General features: G+C 45.4%; 1 protein-coding gene and 1 long non-coding RNA gene across 4 annotated transcripts in view; one reads left to right on the top strand and one right to left on the bottom strand.

Annotated features, from left to right (window-relative positions):
- IQCA1 (IQ motif containing with AAA domain 1) overlaps nt 1-18,243 on the top strand; it is a 91,112-nt gene that overhangs the window by 29,876 nt on the left and 42,993 nt on the right. For all 3 annotated transcript variants that reach the window (XM_042035396.1, XM_042035397.1, XM_042035395.1), the window contains 2 exons: nt 11,745-11,829; nt 17,827-17,940. In XM_042035396.1, the coding sequence (XP_041891330.1) occupies nt 11,745-11,829; nt 17,827-17,940 (199 nt within the window). The remainder of the gene's footprint in view (nt 1-11,744; nt 11,830-17,826; nt 17,941-18,243) is intronic.
- The window catches only part of LOC121668020, a 67,976-nt gene continuing 49,825 nt past the window's right edge, over nt 93-18,243 (bottom strand). Inside the window, exons 2-3 of the long non-coding RNA XR_006017224.1 lie at nt 15,847-15,926; nt 93-636 (exon numbers count right to left, since the gene is read on the bottom strand). This is a non-coding gene — a long non-coding RNA (uncharacterized LOC121668020). The remainder of the gene's footprint in view (nt 637-15,846; nt 15,927-18,243) is intronic.

Raw genomic sequence — 18,243 nt, 5'->3', positions numbered from 1 at the left:
GCTGACAAGTTCCTGAAGCGCTGAATTCCAAGTGGATTCCACACCCAGGAGGCTTGCATCGTCTAGCAGAGAAAATTCCAGTCTTACACTGCAAATGGAACGAGGAGGAGCTGAGAGGGGAGAAGGACACAGGCAACAGGAGCAGGTTATCCCATAAACCTCAAGATCTCCATGGTGAAATAGCTGGAACAGGCTCTAGGTGACAGCAGAACACTGACTGCAATCCCAGGGCTGGGAAATACGGCAAGGGCACATGAGACAAAGCTTTTCTTTTTTTAATTTGATTTAATTATTTCCCTCGCTCCTTTGTTAGGTGGGCAGCGTGGGGTTGGTGAGTACCTAGGGAAGCTCTCCCCAGGGCAAAATTCACATTAAAGCTGCTCTATCCAAATCCTATACGTCCTACACTCAGACTGAAATCTCAGCTCATGGCTGAAAAGGTTGGGAGATGGTATTTCTGTGGGCAGAGCAAGAACTTGCCTGAAACCTGAGTCGCATCCATTCCTTCCAGAGCCAATGTGTTTCAGTTTTACTGGGAATTTCAGCGTGGGGGAGATGAGTCAGACTCCATCAAGCAGGTTGTTTTTATTATCCAGGTCAGAGTCCAGGGCTTTTAAGTCATGCTGCATTTCAGTCCTGTGCAGAGACAACAGAAAGTCTAGTTATTTACAGTAATTTACTCTAAAAACACCCAGCTATTATAGTTTATGTGCTGTGTCAGGCAGACTTAGGATCATCCTAGGCTGAATAAAAGACATTTAATGGCATATAAGGGAGTTCAGTGGGTCTTCTTAGGCCCTACTTGTACAAAATAACTTTATCAACAATAATTAGAACTATACCAGTAAGATCTTGTGCCAAATACAAACTTGTTTTCATTTCTCCACCCCTGGAAGTGTTCAATGCCAGGGCTTGGGGCAGCCTGGTCTAATGGAAGGTGTCCCCTGCCCAGGGCATGGAATGAGATGAAATTTAAGGTCCCCCTAACCCAAACCATCCCATGATTCCATGACTCGAGCAAAGGGTGTAGAACCATAAAAGAGCTGGTTCAGTATTTACTGAGACATTTATGGAATAGCAGGAAACTGCCTGGCCCCAAAATCAGTTCCAGAGCCCCTTACTGACTCAGTAATCCTTTGGTGGCTTGGAAAGGAAGTTCACTCTCTTGCTTTGTCTTCCCCGTCACACAGGGAAAACAACTCTTCCCAGATTTTTTTGGTTTTTTTTTTTTCTGGAAAGCATCTCCAATCCAGCAACCAATTCTGAAGATGCAGGTTTAAAGCAGGGCTGTGAGTTAAAGGCTGCAGTCTGTGTAGCTCCAGGAGTCCTCCAAGTATTCCAAGTCAAAACACAATTGCTCCAAGGGAGCAAATTCCAGAGCCAGAATTGTGCCACGTGCTTACATGCGCTTCCCATCACGGCCTCAGCTGTCAGAGCTGGTAACTCTGTGCCCAGAGTATCCTTCCACCTTCATGCTCTCCAGGGAAATCACACCTAACACGTGGGTTTGTTCCTGTGTGTTGCAAGGTTGGCAGTTTGGGAAGCCTGGGAACGAGCGGGAGCGAAGGTGGGAGCGGCTGACGGGGGCCTCTCCCACGCGTGTGCTGCATTCCCTTCCTGCCCAAGCCTCACCTTCCCATTCTTTGCCTCAGGGAGCTCTGCTATCCTGCAATAAGGCTGTTCCAGACAACTGATCCTCTGGAGAGGCCTGTGAAGCAACACAGCCACATCTCCAGGCTGGAAAACAACACAAAAGAACCCTAGGATTGAGCAAAGCTGCCCTGCAGGGCTCATCTCCAAACTGCACTTCCTGCCCCACCTTGCCTGTTCCACCACTGTGGGGAAATTACCTGTGCTTGAGCTCTCTGCTTCTTCCAAGAGCAGGTTCCAGCTCCAAATTCCCTCAGAATATCCCTTATATCCCCGGCTCTCCAGCCCCTTTGCCAGCAGTTCTCTGCAGCACTGACCCTGTCTACCAAAGGAATTATTAAAAGCACATTATGAAGCCATCGTTTAAATTAGCAATAATAAAAAGCTGCACTTTGTGCTTATTTTTGATTAAATCTGAGTGTATCCCGCTGAGTAACATGCAGAAGGATTCAGTCATTTGGAGAGGCAATGCCAGAGTCCTCCAAAAAGTATCCAACTCTGTCAGTCTGCACAACTCCAGCCAATTTCGGGAGACTACAGGTCACGCACCAGAGCCACACCAGTTACAGGACTAGACCACTCCAATTTTTCTCTCCCAAAACTAAAAAGGTGGGAGCTAAGGAACTTGGCATCTCCAGGCATTACACTGTGTTTCCTGGACTGCAGACATGACTGGGGTTTTGAGCTAGAACTCCTGGTAAATGGCTGCTCCTAATACCATGCCTGGCTTAGAGCTGAGCGCTCATCTGGAATGTTTCTCCTTGTCCTTTCCTACGCTTTTTAAATGCCAAAGTAGAGGTTCTGAATTATTTTTCTTTCTAGTGAGCTCTTTGGTTATTAGCATTGGCCAGGAGTGCAAACATCTCTAATTTAACAGATGGATTCTATGACATTCTCACTTTTTCCCTGGTTTTAACACTCTCTGTACACCTGATGGGGATTTATTCCAATGAGGCTGCACAAGCCAACTGGGATGAACATGGAAAAATCAAGCACTGTGACTGCTTTCATCTGTATGAAACTGCCTCCAATTTATCATTAAATAGGTCATTTATGCTTTCACATAAACCACAGAGGGAGTTTATAGACCCGCAGATCTCCTGAAGTGGACAAGGCCCTGGGGGTCCTGGTGGACAAGAAGCTGTCTTTGAGTCATGAGTGTTCCCTGGGGGACAAGAAGGCCAGTGGGATCCTGGGGTGCATCAAGAAGACCATTCCCAGCAGGTCAGGGGGTGATCCTGCCCCTCTCCTCAGCCCTGAGAGGCACATCTGGAGGGCTGTGTCCAGCTCTGAGCTCCTCAGGACAAGAAGCTCCTGGAGAGGGTCCACTGGAGCCTACAGAGGTGATGAAGGGACTGGAGCACCTCTGATGAGGAAAGGCTGAGGGAGCTGGGGCTCCTCAAGAGGAGACACAGCTGACAGGGAACCTCTGTAATGTGTGTAATTATGCAAAGTGGGGGTGCCAGAGCATGGACCAGGCTCTGCTCCACGGGGCTCAGCAGTGGGACACAAGAACAGGCAGAAACTGATGGTTCCACCTGGACAGAAGGCAGAACTTCTTCCCTGTGCAGTGACCGAACAGTGTCCAGAGAGGATGTAGAGTCTCCCTCTCTGGGGATATTCCACAGCTGTCCAGACACAATCCTGTGCCCTGTGCTCTGGGATGACCCTGCTGGGGCAGGGAGGTGGGACCAGATGACCTCACCGTGGTTCCTTCCAACCTGACCCATTCTGGGATTCTGAGCAGTGAAAGGGAAAGCAGTGTCTGGTTACATTCCTAAAAACTTTGCAATGCACCATTTTCAGCTTCTCCTTCCCCACTGACATCTTCCTGCTTTATCAAAAGTGCTCTTCAAGGCAGTTCAGTCTTAGCTGCAAATAGTGATTCCAGTTTTAAATGGATTATCAAGCCACTCTCCCAAGCAGTGATGCAATGCCTGATGAAGCTGGTCACACACTGTCCTTTAGAAACTCCTCAAGTTAACTCAGGGGCAGGCAGCAGGTCAGGGGCACAGTGATCCATGGGCGGGACAGCCATGACACAGTGGCTGAAGAGCATTTTAACTCAGGGAGGCAAAAAATGAGTTATGCCAGCCTGGGCTGTATTTCTGCAGTGATAGCACAGGTGTAAGGCAGAGACAGAGCTACTGAAACGTGTCTGATGCCACCTTTGATGCCACCTTGGATCCATCTGTCTTCATCACACTGAAGAAATTACATCACTGAAAATCCCAATGAAAATCTCATCATTTACCCACAACCAGGGCTGTCTAATCACCATACTGCACTTCTATGCTCTACTGTCTATTCCAGCCTTGAAAAAAGGGGTGGGTCAAAGCACAGAGCTTCTCTGCTCATTCCAGGCCCTCATTCCCAGTTTTCCAGGCAGATATAAAGGCTGTCCATGCTGCACAGCACACGCAGGGAGGCTGACATGCCCCAAGAGCACTGAATTGATTATCCATGCACACAACTCGCCATCCAGCACGTGAGCAAGAGGGAGAGCACAGACCTTCCAGGGCGTTTTTAATCAGCCAATACCCTTGAAATACCTCAGCCACCTTTCACAGGCAGGTGTGGCAGAAGAAATGCAGCAGATGTAAAACCATTTTGGAACAAGGAGGAGGGCAAAGTCCTGCGAGAGCCCACACAGAGCCAGGGATGCTTTTCCAGGTGGGTGACCTGTCCAGGCCACCATTTCTGAACCCTCTCCAGAAGCATTATCTTCAGTTTTAAGTGATGGGCCATGGTGAAGGAGTGTAAAGCAGCCAGGTTAGAGCCTTCTTGCCCTCCTGTAGAGATGCATTCTGGTCCACCTTGACTTCTAAGAAGCAAAAACAATTGCTCGAATTTCTCATAAACAAATCCCATAAAACAAAATTCTCTCTTATTCTCCATTTCACTCCAAATCCCAAAGAAACCTGTGATGTTGGAGGGCAAGTTATTTCTTTTGGCTGGCCTTGCCAGAAAAAATGGCATGCTTTATTTTCCTCTTTACAGGATTCATATTGTGTTAATAAAGTACTGTTGATTCCCTCTGGCTGACTCTGCAGGAAAACTATTCTCACAAAGCTTCTAGTCTGGGTTAAAGTAATCTGGCTTAAAACTGCCCATAATTGTTTCAGTCTCTTAAGTTTAATGCTGAGCACTGGAAATTCTGCCCAATTTGAGTCAGGACCGGGCGTTCTACGCTGGCAGGAGAAGCTGACCAAAGGTAAGGAATTCAGTAAACGCAGGGGGAATCTGACCCGGCATTTCTTTGAGCCAGCTTCTGTATTTCTGACCTTGCTCTGAAGAGAATGGAAAGATGGGACAAAATCAAACCAGATGAGAGTTTAATGGGAGCTGTGTGCTTCAGTGTGCTCGTCATTCCATCAGCCAAGGCCCCCAGAGCCCTGGAGCAGTCCCTGAAGGCCTCCTCACGAAGGGCTGCGCACCCCACTTCTCCTCTCCTCGCTGCTGGCTCGACAGGAGGGCATTCCTCCAAAGGCTGGAGACAGGCAACAGGAAGCTGGCACTGGAAACCAGCCTGGGAACAGCCTGACTGGGAAAGAGGGGGAGCAGCCCTCCATCCTTGGAGACAATTCCTCAAGGAATACAGCTCTGGTAAACACAGCACGATCAGCAACTCCCAACGAGAAGGAAACACACTCAAGGATCTTCAAACCAAGCACGCGCGCAGTGCTGGATGTCAGTTTTCCCTCCAGGGGCAGGGATGGGACATCCAGGTGTCCTTAGATCCGTCAGGATCTTTCAGTGTTACCTCACACCAGGTTTACCAGCAGCTCTGCCCAAGGCTGTTCTGCGCTGCAGGAGTCAAGCCAAAAACCCTAAATAACCTTCCAGGGATCTGCTTTCCAGTCCCTTTAATCTTCTTCCCATTTCCATGCTGTGGTGGGTGTATTTAATGTCCTCTAGCTTTGTCTGAGCCTTCAGCACAGCTTAGTTGGTATCAGCTCTTGCAAAGCAAGTCAGTTGTATCAGTCAGGACGTGATTTCTCCCAATCCTCAGTGAATTCAAATTTGAGCTCTGAGAAAACTTTGGGCAACATTTTTTGAGTGTGTGGAGGGAGGGACATGCAAAATCAGAGCACCAGAATGTTTCATGAGTGTCAATATTACAAAATATTTCTTCTGATTGTTGCAGATTTTCTTTTAACTTAAGCTGATATTGGAAGAGTAAGTCCTGTTGGTTTTCCTTGGCATTATTCATGCCCAAGCTGCCTTTAATTTCCATTCAGAAATCCAGGAGTAATTTGCAGTGCTACCATCCATGTCTCCAATTATCTCAAGGAGAAAAATCTCTTGCTATTTTAAACCAGGAATGATTTGTCAGTATTTTGAAGGGAAGAAAATTTTTAACAATCCTTTTCCCTCGTGGTTTTTACAGCAGGAATTGGGATAACCAGGAGTCCTGGCAGAGAAAGCTCATACCCCAGCCTACCTGAAGGGGAACAGAGATTCCCATTTTTCCATTCTGCTAATTACCTATTGCTATCCCTAAAAGACCAGAAGGATCCTTGGAAAGGTAATAACTTTATGACAAAGCAGAACAGACTCTTTCGCTGTAAGAACTCAAGCAGCTTATGAACAACCGCACTGGGTCAGCCAAAGGTCTACCTCTCCTGGCCAGTAACACCACATGGAATAAAACTATCAGGGAGAATTACCACATTCCTCATTTAGGTCTGTCCCCTCCAACAACTGTTCCCAGCTATTACTTGGCTTTGAAGTTGCCTTCTCCCATTTCAGATCTAAGGCAGGCACCGGGGACCCCAAAGACCATTCTAATTACGATAGTTACTCTAATAAAGGATATCACCTTTCCCCACAAAAAACCCAAAAAGCGTCCTCGTTCCTCCATGGGAATGCTTTTCCTTGCACATTGTTGGCCTCACAACACTCGATCTCTGATTTTCAAAGCTGAATATTTATCCAGAACAATAAAGTTTCTGATCCTCCAATTACCCTCCACTGAAACGCTTCCATGTATAACAACCACGCGTACAAGCAAACACTGGGAGGATCAGGACCTGAGATAAAACATCAGTTGTAATGTGTCTGTGTCCAAACTCATTAAAGATGATAAGAAGCCTGTGGAAATCAATCTTGCTTTATAAGTAATATTGTATTTTCCCAGGTTATTTTTCCTGGAAGTGGTTTTCAAAGAGCTAAAGAAAGCACACACACAAAAAGGGAAAAAAAAAAAAAAAACCAAAACAACGCAGCAAAGACACCTAAAATAAACCAGCACTGCTATTTAAGCAGCCTGAGAGAATCCATATCAGGTGGGGTTACAGAAACAGGCAAGAACTACAAAACTTAGGAGGGTTTTATTTCTTTAAAGAGCTCCCCCCTCTTTGTCTGTGTCCCTTTTCTGCATGGAACACCCCTCTGTCCCTCCACTCAGCGCATACACCATCATTCATGCCTCCTCTTCTGCACACAGCCCACATCCTTTCTTCCCCTGAGAAGAGTTAAGCACTCTTGTTCCTCCAAAGAACAATTTATTTTTCCTGACAAGGCCTTTTATGCAATTAACTGGAGAAGCCATAGCCAAAAAGAAAGAATAACACATGTAAAACCACGCCAGAGAACAGAGTAGGTAGGAATTTGTTGAGTCTATTACCAGACAAAATGTTTAAATCAATAGTGTGTTCTCATAAATCAAAAGCCAGATTTAGCCCTAACTATAACCATCCCTGAGCAATGTGGAATTGAGAGAAAACACTTAAAAAAATTTTTGAAGCTCCTGAAACGAGGAAGGGAGGAAGCAGCAGATGAGACAAGCACAATGTAGGGTCATCTCCCAGGCAGAGAATTTATTTTACAGGTGAGAGTGGAGGTGCCACAGCATTCAGAGCTTGCCAATCACACTGACTTGTCCCAGTCTGGTGGTGATTTGGAGACATGAGAGAACCATTTGAACCTAGTTAAAACTTGGACATTTATGTGGGGTTTTGTGCTGTAACAAATACTGAGCCCAGAAGAGCCAGAACTCTTTGCTACAGATCAGAGACTAAAGGATTTGCACTGCAGACCATAAAAGATCATTCTTTTTCAATTACACTTGACAGGACTGAGTTATTGTAAGAGGAATAGGTTTGGAGCAGCAACAGTGAACCAGAGAACATAATGTAATTTGAGAAACAGCACAGAAACCTCATCACATCCTTTTCTTTTTCAGCTGGGAGTGCAAGATCACATCTTTTCACCCCTCCATCCTTGTCCATCCCTTTACTCTTCCACTTGAGCTGCTCTGATTCAGATTTAGGGCCCCCATTCATCCCAGTTAGAAGGCTTTTCTGTAAAGCTGTTTTCCAAGCCCCTGCTCTGCTTCCGTTGACAGGATTTCACTGCTTTCCAGAAAAGTAATGGATTTCTCACACACCAGCTTCCAAAGGTCCCTTCTTCTACAGCATCTTCCTCAGCACAGAAACTTTAGCAGTGCTGCTAAATAGTGGCTCTGACCCAGAGAAGGATCTTTTTGCCTGCTCTGAACTCCAGCACAAGCAAGCAGAGCACAGCTCCCAAACCCAGCCTGCTGTTCAGTGCCTGGGAACACACAGCAGGGAGCAGGTCACCCCCAGGAGCCATCCTCAGCTCCCTGCCTGCAGGCTTTGGGCTCCTGAGGCTGTAAGGGCCTTCCCAGGCTGCTGCTGCGCTTTGGCTCACACAGAGGAGGTTTCTTCTTAGCCCTGTCCTTCCTCCTCACCTTATTTACTTCTGTTCAGCCCCTGAGTCCAGTCCCACCACGTGATTTTTTAAACTTCATTTGTTCCTTTAGGCAATTGGTTTTACTAGAACTGCATCCTCCCTCAGAAATCCAGGACAATTTGCTTCTGCTTTCGCTTGCAGCGCTTAACGCGCTGTCAGCACTCCCACTGAAGCAATCACACTGAAAATAAGAGTTGCTTCTTCCAGTTCTGGCATTTACACGTTTTTATGAGACACTGGAAAAGTACAATTGGATCTTTTTTTTCCCCTCTGCAAACACTGAGACAGTAATAAGTACCAGATTCACAGAGTTCTGACTCGGATCTAGGTGTCTCTGACATGCACCATGTCTTTCAAATATATTACACACTCTAATGCTCCTGTTATCAAGAGCTTAAGCTTTTTATGTTCTCCTCTCCCCATCAACAGTGGAACCAGGCAGGATTCCCATCGCACAGCTCCCCTCCGCACTTCCCACAAAACAAAGCAGCCTGCTGGGGCTTCTTCTTGCAACTTCTTGCATCATCTGGGTTCAGTTTCTTACCCTATTATTGCCTCTACCCATGAATATTTCAGTGTTTATAGGAAGTTTCAAAAGGGGAAGGTGGTTAAAAATTATTTGGATAATTATTATTGTGAGGAAAGCTCAGAATCACTCCACAATGTCTGGGACCTCCTCCTAATCCAAGAGCTGTTCATGGGAAATGTCTGGTGGGACCCCCCTTGAGCCACAGGTGATGTGTAGCTTATCTGATGGCACAAAGATACAGGAATTTAAAATTATAGAGTGGTTTGGGTTAGAAGGGACTTTGAAGATCATTTAGTCCCACCCAGGCTGCTCCAAGCCCCATCCAGCCTGGCCTTGGACACTTGCAGGGATGGGGCAGCCACAGCTTCTCTGGCTGCTCATTTTATCCTGGTGTTTTTCCAACTGCAAACCAAAGAACTTAGGTCTAGTTGAGTCCAAATTTACATCCTAAGGCAAAGGCATGAGACAACCCATTGTGATGGCTCTGAGCAGAACGCTGCCAGAAAGTGAAGGGGGAATGAAAATTGAGATTCATTACGTTTAAAGTGGACTTTTGACCAGGAAGATGAATGGCTGCATTTTTCTGGGCAGATTTACAGGCCAAACGAATCCCTGGTTTAACCTCTGAACTCGGAGGGTTTCATAAAGGGAGGAATTTGCCTATCGGGGTCACGCATGGGAATTCCCAGGCATCACAAGATTGAAGCTGTGGTCATTTCAACCTAGAAGAGAAAGAGGAAAACCCACAAGAGGGTGTATAGGGAAATACGATTTAAGAGCTCTGCTTCCAGGCCATCAGACAGCAGTGGATATGCACAAGAAAAAAACAGATGCCCTGGAAGAAGTAGAACACCAAAATATTTGGTACTGCCTGCTCTCAGGTCACTGATGACCATGGAAAAGCACATCCTGCATTGCCCTCAACCAAAAACCCCACTGATCCCTGACTGGGTAATAAATGCCTGACCCTCTTTCCACGAAAAGATGGGCATTGTCTTCTCCTCACCTCATTTTTTCACACAAGCACCTGCTGTAGCTGCTACAAAAATAAAAAGGTGAGAGGAGCCACATCACCACAAACAGCTGCACCAGCTGGGAGGAGAAGAATCACGCGGAAAATACAGATTATAAACCAGAATCCCCTTCCCAAAATTCAGGATATGGTAGAATTTCTACAGCACTCAGATGTACTCATCATACATACCCAAAGGTAAATGTCACAGAATGGTCTGGGTTGGAGGGAACCTTAAAAATACCTAATTCCAATCCCCGCCATCTCCAAGAGCTGTAAATGATTTAAAGGTGGAAAAGGGAGTACAAATACCAAATGTAACATCAATAAATATTGAAAGCTGGCCCTGATATCATTTTCAGTGGGCTCCCAGCTGATTTTTCACCCACAGTGCATTTGCCTTTCCTTCCTCCCAGCTGGCACTGAAGTAGCAACAGCCTCAATAACAGATTTGGGGAAGTTTTTTACTGTAAACCAGACTTGTGGCAATGTTTAAGGCTGCATTTAACAGAGAACTAAGCTATTTTCTGGCTGTTTGTAAAAAATGGAACACGAGCTAACGTTAAATAATAGATCATGCAGGGTTTTGAGGCCAAATTCCCGTTCTTAATGGGTTTTTTTAAAGCACACTAACAATGACAGCCCTTTGTTGATGCAGGCTGGTTTCTGGGAATGCAGTGGCCAAGGATTTGCATCTGTTTGCATACAGAACTTGTAATTGTTGAACAAGTCAGAGCTCCCAAGCACGGATGAATGTTTGTTGATTCTGCCCTAACTGGTGCTGCATTAATAGCAGCAAGAGATCCCAACCCTACAAGTGGTGCTGCAGAAACAGAACAGATGCTCTGTTCCAAGGATCTCAGCTTAAAACTGAGCCTGCAGCTTAACAGCAGCCTAGGAAAGTCCCTTAAGGTACCAGTTGTTTTTAAAAAAAAATGAAAGCAATTTTTAGGAATCGTGTTGACCTTTCTGAGCTCTTTTCTTCTCCAGGGAAATTTAATTTCATTTAGAGGAAACATTACCGTGCTGTTTGAAAGTAGCACGAGGGGCTTTCTGCACTGTCAGGATTTTCTTTGGAACAGAAAAACCTTCCTGATGTTACCAAAGAAACAGAAAATCTTACAGATATGTTCCAACAAGCAGCAAAAGGGAAGGAAGTTAAAGGGTCTTATCAGTGTAAATGGCCTTTGGGGCTGAAATGATTCTCTGTATCGTTTAATCTCTTTCTGAAAGGCCTGGAAGCTCCCTGTGTTATCCATGAACCCTTCCCACAAAGTCACTCATTGCCCCTTCACAGCTTCCATCACCATCCAGTTGTGCAAGTCCATCAGAAATTTAGGAGTGGTAATCCTCACATGGAAATACAATCTGGAACTTGCAGATTAAAACCTGATTTAAGCAAAATAACTCTTCCCTAAAAAAAAAAAGCTGGATGTTGAAAGCAAAGAGAGTTGGGCTATGAACATAAAATAATGGAATCCCAGAATGGTTTGGGTTGGGAGGGACCTTAAAGCTCATCCAGTGCCACCCCCTGCCATGGGCAGGGACACCTTCCACTATCCCAGGCTGCTCCAAGCCCTGTCCAACCTGGCCATGGACACTTCCAGGTATAAACACTTCAATCTGCATCTGTCAGCCAGGAAGTAATGTGCAGCCCTAAGGATCTGCAGGTTTTGATGGACCATGGGATAACAGACATGGATTGATGACTGTTTTAATTCATTTACAGGACAAAAAGCCACTGCCATAAGAAGCTTCCCCACTATTTAAAATCTTTGTCAACCAGGTGAAAAATGATGGATTTTAATTCCCTTTCCACTTTTGTTTCTCCCACAGGCATATCACGGGCAGGTTTCCTGACTATCCCCCTGAGAACACAGGCGGTTCCAAGGCTATTTTTATCGAAAAGCATCCAGAGCAGGTACTGCCCCTCTGTTCATGAAAAAATTTCATGAGTTTGGAGAAGGAACTGCCACAAAACATGTGTGTTTATTTAAGCAGCAGTTTTTCCTAACTGTGGCTCTAGTTCTCCAAGAATCGTATGGATCAAAGCCTTTTGTTTCAAGTGAAAGGACGGGGTTTTTTTCTTCAGGGTGTTTCCAATCAGGTACCAAAATCTGTTCCCTTTCAGGCTGTGCAGCCACCTTATCACGACTGAAGGTGCTCAGGTGATGGACAAGAAGTAGAGAACAACAGCAGAGAAGGCAGGCCTCAGCCTTGATTTACTGCCAAGGCTCATTAAGCAAATTTAACATCCCAGTGAAGGAAGTATCTTAGTTTATCTTGTGTGTTGTAGTGATCTCGGTTGTTTTTCCTGGTAAATCCCTCTCCTGATCTCTCTGGCTAATGGAAGTGGCTGATAATCTCTTCCTCTGATCATCTGGGTGTCATGCAGGGAAAGTGATTAAGCCCAGCTGAAGGCAGTAGTCGGCACTTGGAGCCATTTCCACCCATCCCGATGAGCCAAGCAGGATAATGAGTCTGTTGGGGGAAAACAGGAAGCAGGATTTGGCCCTTGAGTGAACTGGTGTGCTGGGCTAGGAAAACTAAGAGGTCAAAACCTGAATTCTGTGGTCCTGAAAGCTCCAGTTCTAAGACTTCTAGGACTGTTGCATGATTTTTCTGCAACTGGTTCTCTAACACAAGTGTGGTAAAAGAGGATTTTTATAGAATCTCAGAATGGTTTGGGTTGGAAGGGACCTAAAAAATCATCTCTTTGCAACCACCCTGACACCTTTCACTAGCCCAGGTTACTCAGAGCCCCATCCAGCCTGGAATGCTTCCACAGATAGGGAATTTTGGATTCAGCCCTCCCTGGGATCCCAGGGAGGAGAGCCTGGGGCACCCAGCAGTCTCTGTGTGGTTTGGGGAGGGTGTAAAGACAGGCACAGCACAGAGCACAGCCCTAACCATCAGCTACTGTGCTAAAAATGCAGGGAAATTGCTGCAAACAGCTCCCTGTGCCTCACTTAAACGGAGTTTGGGGCATACTCCTGGTTTTAGCCAAGTTCAGGGGCTGCTGAGGTCGAGGTCTCCAATCAGGGAAGGAGATCCTCAATTCAGCCCCTAAAGCAGAAACACGTGCCAGAGTCAAGAAGGCTTCACTGGCTGCTGGGAGCAGCCAGGAGCCACCCAGCAAGTGGGGCTTAATGCTGGAGAGGGGTTTGGGGAGTGTGATGCTAAGGAGACCTGCTACCACCAAGGATAAACACAACTAGGGAAGAAAATACTACAAGGAATTGTTCTGAGCAACACTGGATATGGAGGTGGATTCTGGAGAAATGGATTTAACCTTCCTGTCCTGCTCCCAGCTTTCAATTCCCACCTTCAGCCGTTTTGTTGCCTTGCCTGAGCATCTGCTTTTTCTTTGCCTGAAAAAATGAAAGCCAGAAGTCTGGAGAGGTTCTTTCAGTGCTTGTTTTCCCTGCACCCTGGGAAAAAAACCCCTTCCTCTATTTTCCTAACAAATTTTCACTGATTATCTGATTTTCACCAGTTTTGGAGCCTCTTTTCTCTTCCTTTTTAGCCAGCAGAATGTGTGTCACAGCCTTAAAAGATCTCCACAGTGCAGCTGGCCAGAGAAAGTTCAGTGCAATCATGATTTTACCCGAATGTCAGACAAGTAAAACATTTTTTTTTTAAATGTTTTAATGGCCTGCAGTCAGCTGCATATTAAAAATCCCTGGGTTTGTTCCACACTGGTCTACTGGGCAGCATAGGAAGGGAAATCCTGGCCCCACTGAAGCTGATGGGAGTTTTGTCCTTGACTCCAGGGGGGACAGGAGTTCATCTCTTGTCTGTTTTAGCTCCTGTGCAGGGGTTGGTTAGTCCCAAGTCAAACTCCATGAAAAATCCAGACTGAACTGTATTTAAAAAGTGAGCATTTTATAAGACTTGGGTAAAGACACTTTGGGGAAAATAAAATACAAATTAATCACTTCACGAACCATTGCTGCATTATTATACATTCTATATTTCTTGATCCTTTGACAACCCTGACCTTACTTGACTTTGGAATGTAGCTGGCCTTCTGCACAAACTGCTTTTCCATGACATTTTCCAAATACCTTTCCAAAAGATGTTGCCAAAGACATCCTGAAGCTGAGTACTTGGTGCTTCAGTCAGCAAAGGAAGTGCTGTCCCTTGACTGAAAAGAAGCTTTTCTCTGCTTTACTTATTCTTCTAGAGAAATTCAACATTCCAGGACATCGGTGTAATCTCCCTGCATCTGTTCCAGATTTCTATCCCTAATGGTTTTTTACGTTTTGCTCCACAGATAATCATCAGACGTGACAATTTTTAGCTTTGCCCTTATCCTGCTGCCAACAAAATTATGATCTTTTCCTGTAGTTCGTTAAGTCTCATCACCATGAAAATAAGCCAAGAGAGTTGCCATTTAGCAGGCACTTCCCCCTCTCCCAGCTCCCCCTCATTTCTAGTATTAAATAACATTCCAAAAAAAAAAAGAGAGAAAGGTGTCAGAGAAGGACTCAAAGCCTTTAAATACTGTGATTATTTCAAGTTAACCACGCAGGAGAAAGGAGACTGTACTTGGCCTCTGTTAAACTGCGCAACACTGAAAATATCACCTACAGACAGCAACCCACCTTGCCTAAAAACCCACACCAAAACTCCTCCATAAAGAAGCAACATTTCCTAGGTTCCAACAAACTTCTTTCTGTAGAGTTAATACCCCAAGAGAGGAACTTTTCCCTCCAGGAACACTGGGCTGTGCCCCTGGAAAGTGTTTGTGTTCAAGCTGATGTTAGAGCCAGGCTCTGAGGCTGCTCTTGATGCCTTAGCTTTTAACTTTTCTATTTTTCAAATCTGCACTGCCCAGTGTGTAACCCTGAAGTTCCCTGTGGCCTGTCAGCTGCTGTTCTCTCATGCTGGTTAGACATAACAAACTTCTCTAGGTTTGCTCTTCAAGGACACCAGGCCCCAAAATGTGTAAACTAAAAGCCTTTAAAGAGGAGGGGCAAGCTTGGGGTAATTACATCATCAACTGAGGCTATAATTGGAGAATTAACCCTGATATGCAAATGAACCAAACTTATGAAGATGGTGAAGAACTGGTGACCCAGGGTCCACCTTGGCAGTAGCCTCTGGCTCCCCAGGGGGTACCTTTGAAGGCCTTTCAAATAAATACCTACCTTTATTCCCTTATTCTGGTCTAGCCTCTGTTTTTAGGTGGCCTCACTAGGCATCACTCTCACTACACAGCTGGAGATCCAGCATTCCCAAACTCACTCTCTACCCCTGCTTTTCTTTTATACCCACAACTCTATAAGGCAAGAAGTTCAAGTAAGGTCTTCTTTCAAGGAATAAGGGAAGGATTTCTTCCTGAAGAAGAACATTTACTTCGAATATTACCTTACCTGAGCCAACACCAAACTTCCTGTGGCTGAGGACAGCAGAACAAGTGAGTCCTGCTGGCAGCTGGAAGTTTTCTTATACTTGGCTCATATAAAGCAGCATCAGACTTTTCATTCATAGGCTGCACTCTGGTTTAGTGCCCAGCTCTTTCCAAAAAACAAAAAAAAGGAGATTTGCAATGCAAGATTTTAGAAAACATGGTTGAACTGATTAGAAAAGTCAATTCAACTTTTATGGGGTATCAGCTTAAAGGAAAATGTCTTTTCAGTCTCTGAAGAAAATGTTACTGGAGAAGAATCATCACTGGCACAGTAGAAGTCCTAGGAAAGACTGGGAAAAAATACAAAGAGGCTAAAATTCATCTGCTCCCACTGAACGACAGTGTCTTCCTCAGTATTAAGAGTTTGCTAACTGCTTTCTGCATCATTTCAAAAATAGGCAACCTAGCAAAGAAAAGGGGAGTCCAAAACAATTTAGGAAGACATCTGCTTCTCTTTCCACTATGAAGGAAAAAACCCCCATACTCAAATGTGGGTGAATTGCCTACTCATCTCACACTAACCTTTGCTTGCCATTGCCTTTCTTTCCTCCTCTTCTGTCAGATTGTTCAGGCAGCTCCTTGCAGCTGGAGGGGAAGTGGTTCTGTAGGACAGAGCAGAAGGCACTCAAGGTTAGATACACCCATATTTCCCCCAGCTCCCAGCCCCCTGCAATCCTGGAGCTGCTTGGAGCACAGGTGGGAGCAGAGCTGGAGAAGCTGCAGCAAGGCCAGGCAGAAGGACGAGGACACTTCAGTGCCACCACAGCAGGTTCATGAGAACAGAAACTCTGTCTAACCCCTTCCAGTATCGTTCATCTGTGCAAAACCATGACAGCAGATCCTTCCATTTGGAGTCTGGCTGCACTTAAGATGCTGCCCGTAGAACGCAGAGGCACTGCTGCAAATTGAAACCTTTTGTCAATCACGTGTGTGTTTACAGGTACCCTGCTGGATAAAGCCACCTCTGAGATGCTGGGAGTGGTTCTGGTTACCCTCTGCAGGCAGAGCAGAGCAGAGGTGGAGGTGACAAGGTTGGATTTCTGGCTGGGTAGGAACACTACAGGAAAGGATACACTTGGAGTAGTATTACTGCAGTCCTAGGGTACATCACCGTGTCCCGCAGCCGTAGAGAGAAGATCCAGCAGGCAGGAACTGTGCAGCAAGATTGATTTATTTAATTTTTTACCAACTCTTTTCTAGACTTTTTTCTTCATAGTCTAACTGGACAAAGGATCAGCCACCCCTTGGGGTGATTGGCTAAAATCCTAAAACATCCATTGTCAAAATATTTTTCTACTGGACTATAAACAAGACTTTTCAAGGCTGCAGGTATTTGGTTGTTTACATAACGCTGCTACCTCTTCTGTGACAGAGAAAAGTCTCTCACGGGCTTAGAAAATAGCAAGAAGATCCTTGGTAGCAGCATTTTTGTATGCACAGAGTAGCTCTGTTGGTTTTGGATGCACCAGGCCCACTGGGACACTAAAAACCTGTTTTGAACTCCAGTCAATCTGTTAATCTATCCCAGGGAATGAAACGCTTCGCTGCTTGTCACAGCGAGATGTGACGGAGTGCTGCTTGGGGTTTGAATTACCATATTTAATTAAATGTAAGACACTGAAATGCTTGGGGAGAGCCACTAATGGAACTGCCCTGGCTGCAAAGCACAGCCCTTGTCATTGTCCCCTTCCAGCACCCAGTACATTCAAAGGTATAACATGAGAAAACAGGTATTTTCACTGTTGCAGGAAACACACCTTACAGTTGGAAATGTTTACTTTGCTACTCTTTCATGGTACTGCCAATATTAGTGGTCCATTAATAAACTTCAATGGATTTTCTGATTTAGACTCATTAGTAAATGATCTTAGAATTCCTCTCAGGGACAAGAAAGATGCCTAAAAACAAGAGAATGGTAGAAGCAGCAAATTTTCACCCTCTGCCTTTTTCAGATAATAAAGTATAAATGGCCAGGAACTAAAGAGAAGGGAATTGATGGAGCTGTACCAGTTATCAGCTGCTGCTTGCTTGCAGGGATAAAGATGCTGAGCTATCCATGTGGATCTGTCAGAGTTTGTCACAATCTCTCTACCCAACCTCTCTCACCCACTAGAACAATTCAGTCTTTAGCCACATATTGAAATTAGACACACCTCGGGGCAGTCTCTCAAAATCCATCCCTATAAAAATCAATCTGCCTTACAAACACCAGGACAAATTCATAATCTGGCTCCGAGTCCAGAGGGAACTTTGAGTCGTGTGTCATGAGAATATTCTGCTTCTGGATGGCTTCAGGAACTGGTCCTGCTCCATAAAAGCCCTCATGGTTTGGGACAGAGGAATCAGCCCCTTCCTGATGATATACTGGGATAGTCAGCACCTCTGCTGGAGTTTGCAGGTGCCCTCAGCACAAAAAGGCTTCTTTTAATGGTCTGGAATTCAGAGAGTGCAGCCTCTTGAATATTGTGTTTTCCCAATCACATTCCTCCCTGTGTCTTTCAGGTGGCTGAAGAACTGGCTGCCAAAAGGGAGGCAGAGAAAAAAGAAAAGGAGAAGAATGGAAAAGAAGAAAAGGAAAGGCCAGCAGTAAAAAAGCCACCAAAAGTTGGAAAGCAAGTAAGGCAATAAAAGCAGGTTGTGAAGCCAGAGACAAAGCTCAGGTGTGGGCAGAGGCTGTTCACTGACATTGAACTGGTCACCAAAGCTCCAGGCTTGGGTTCAGGGGACAAAAAACTGGCTGAGGTTGGTCTCTCTCAGCCTTTCCATGACCTCCATGATTCTGGGGAACTTTTTACCTCTCATATTTTAGGAATGGCCACGACTGAGCTCAGTGGGAAGAGCTGATGGAGGTGCAGACTGTCAGGGACATAAATGAGGGCAAAATACACTTTAGGGCTTTGAGATCATTGCCAGGACAGT

Source organism: Corvus kubaryi, unplaced genomic scaffold, assembly GCF_017639235.1.
Source record: "Corvus kubaryi isolate FWS band 111438036 unplaced genomic scaffold, C.kubaryi_AGA036_p1.0 37383, whole genome shotgun sequence".
NCBI lineage: Eukaryota > Metazoa > Chordata > Aves > Passeriformes > Corvidae > Corvus > Corvus kubaryi.
The sequence above is the reverse complement of the archived record's forward strand: the minus strand, read 5'-3'. Positions and strand labels throughout refer to the sequence as shown.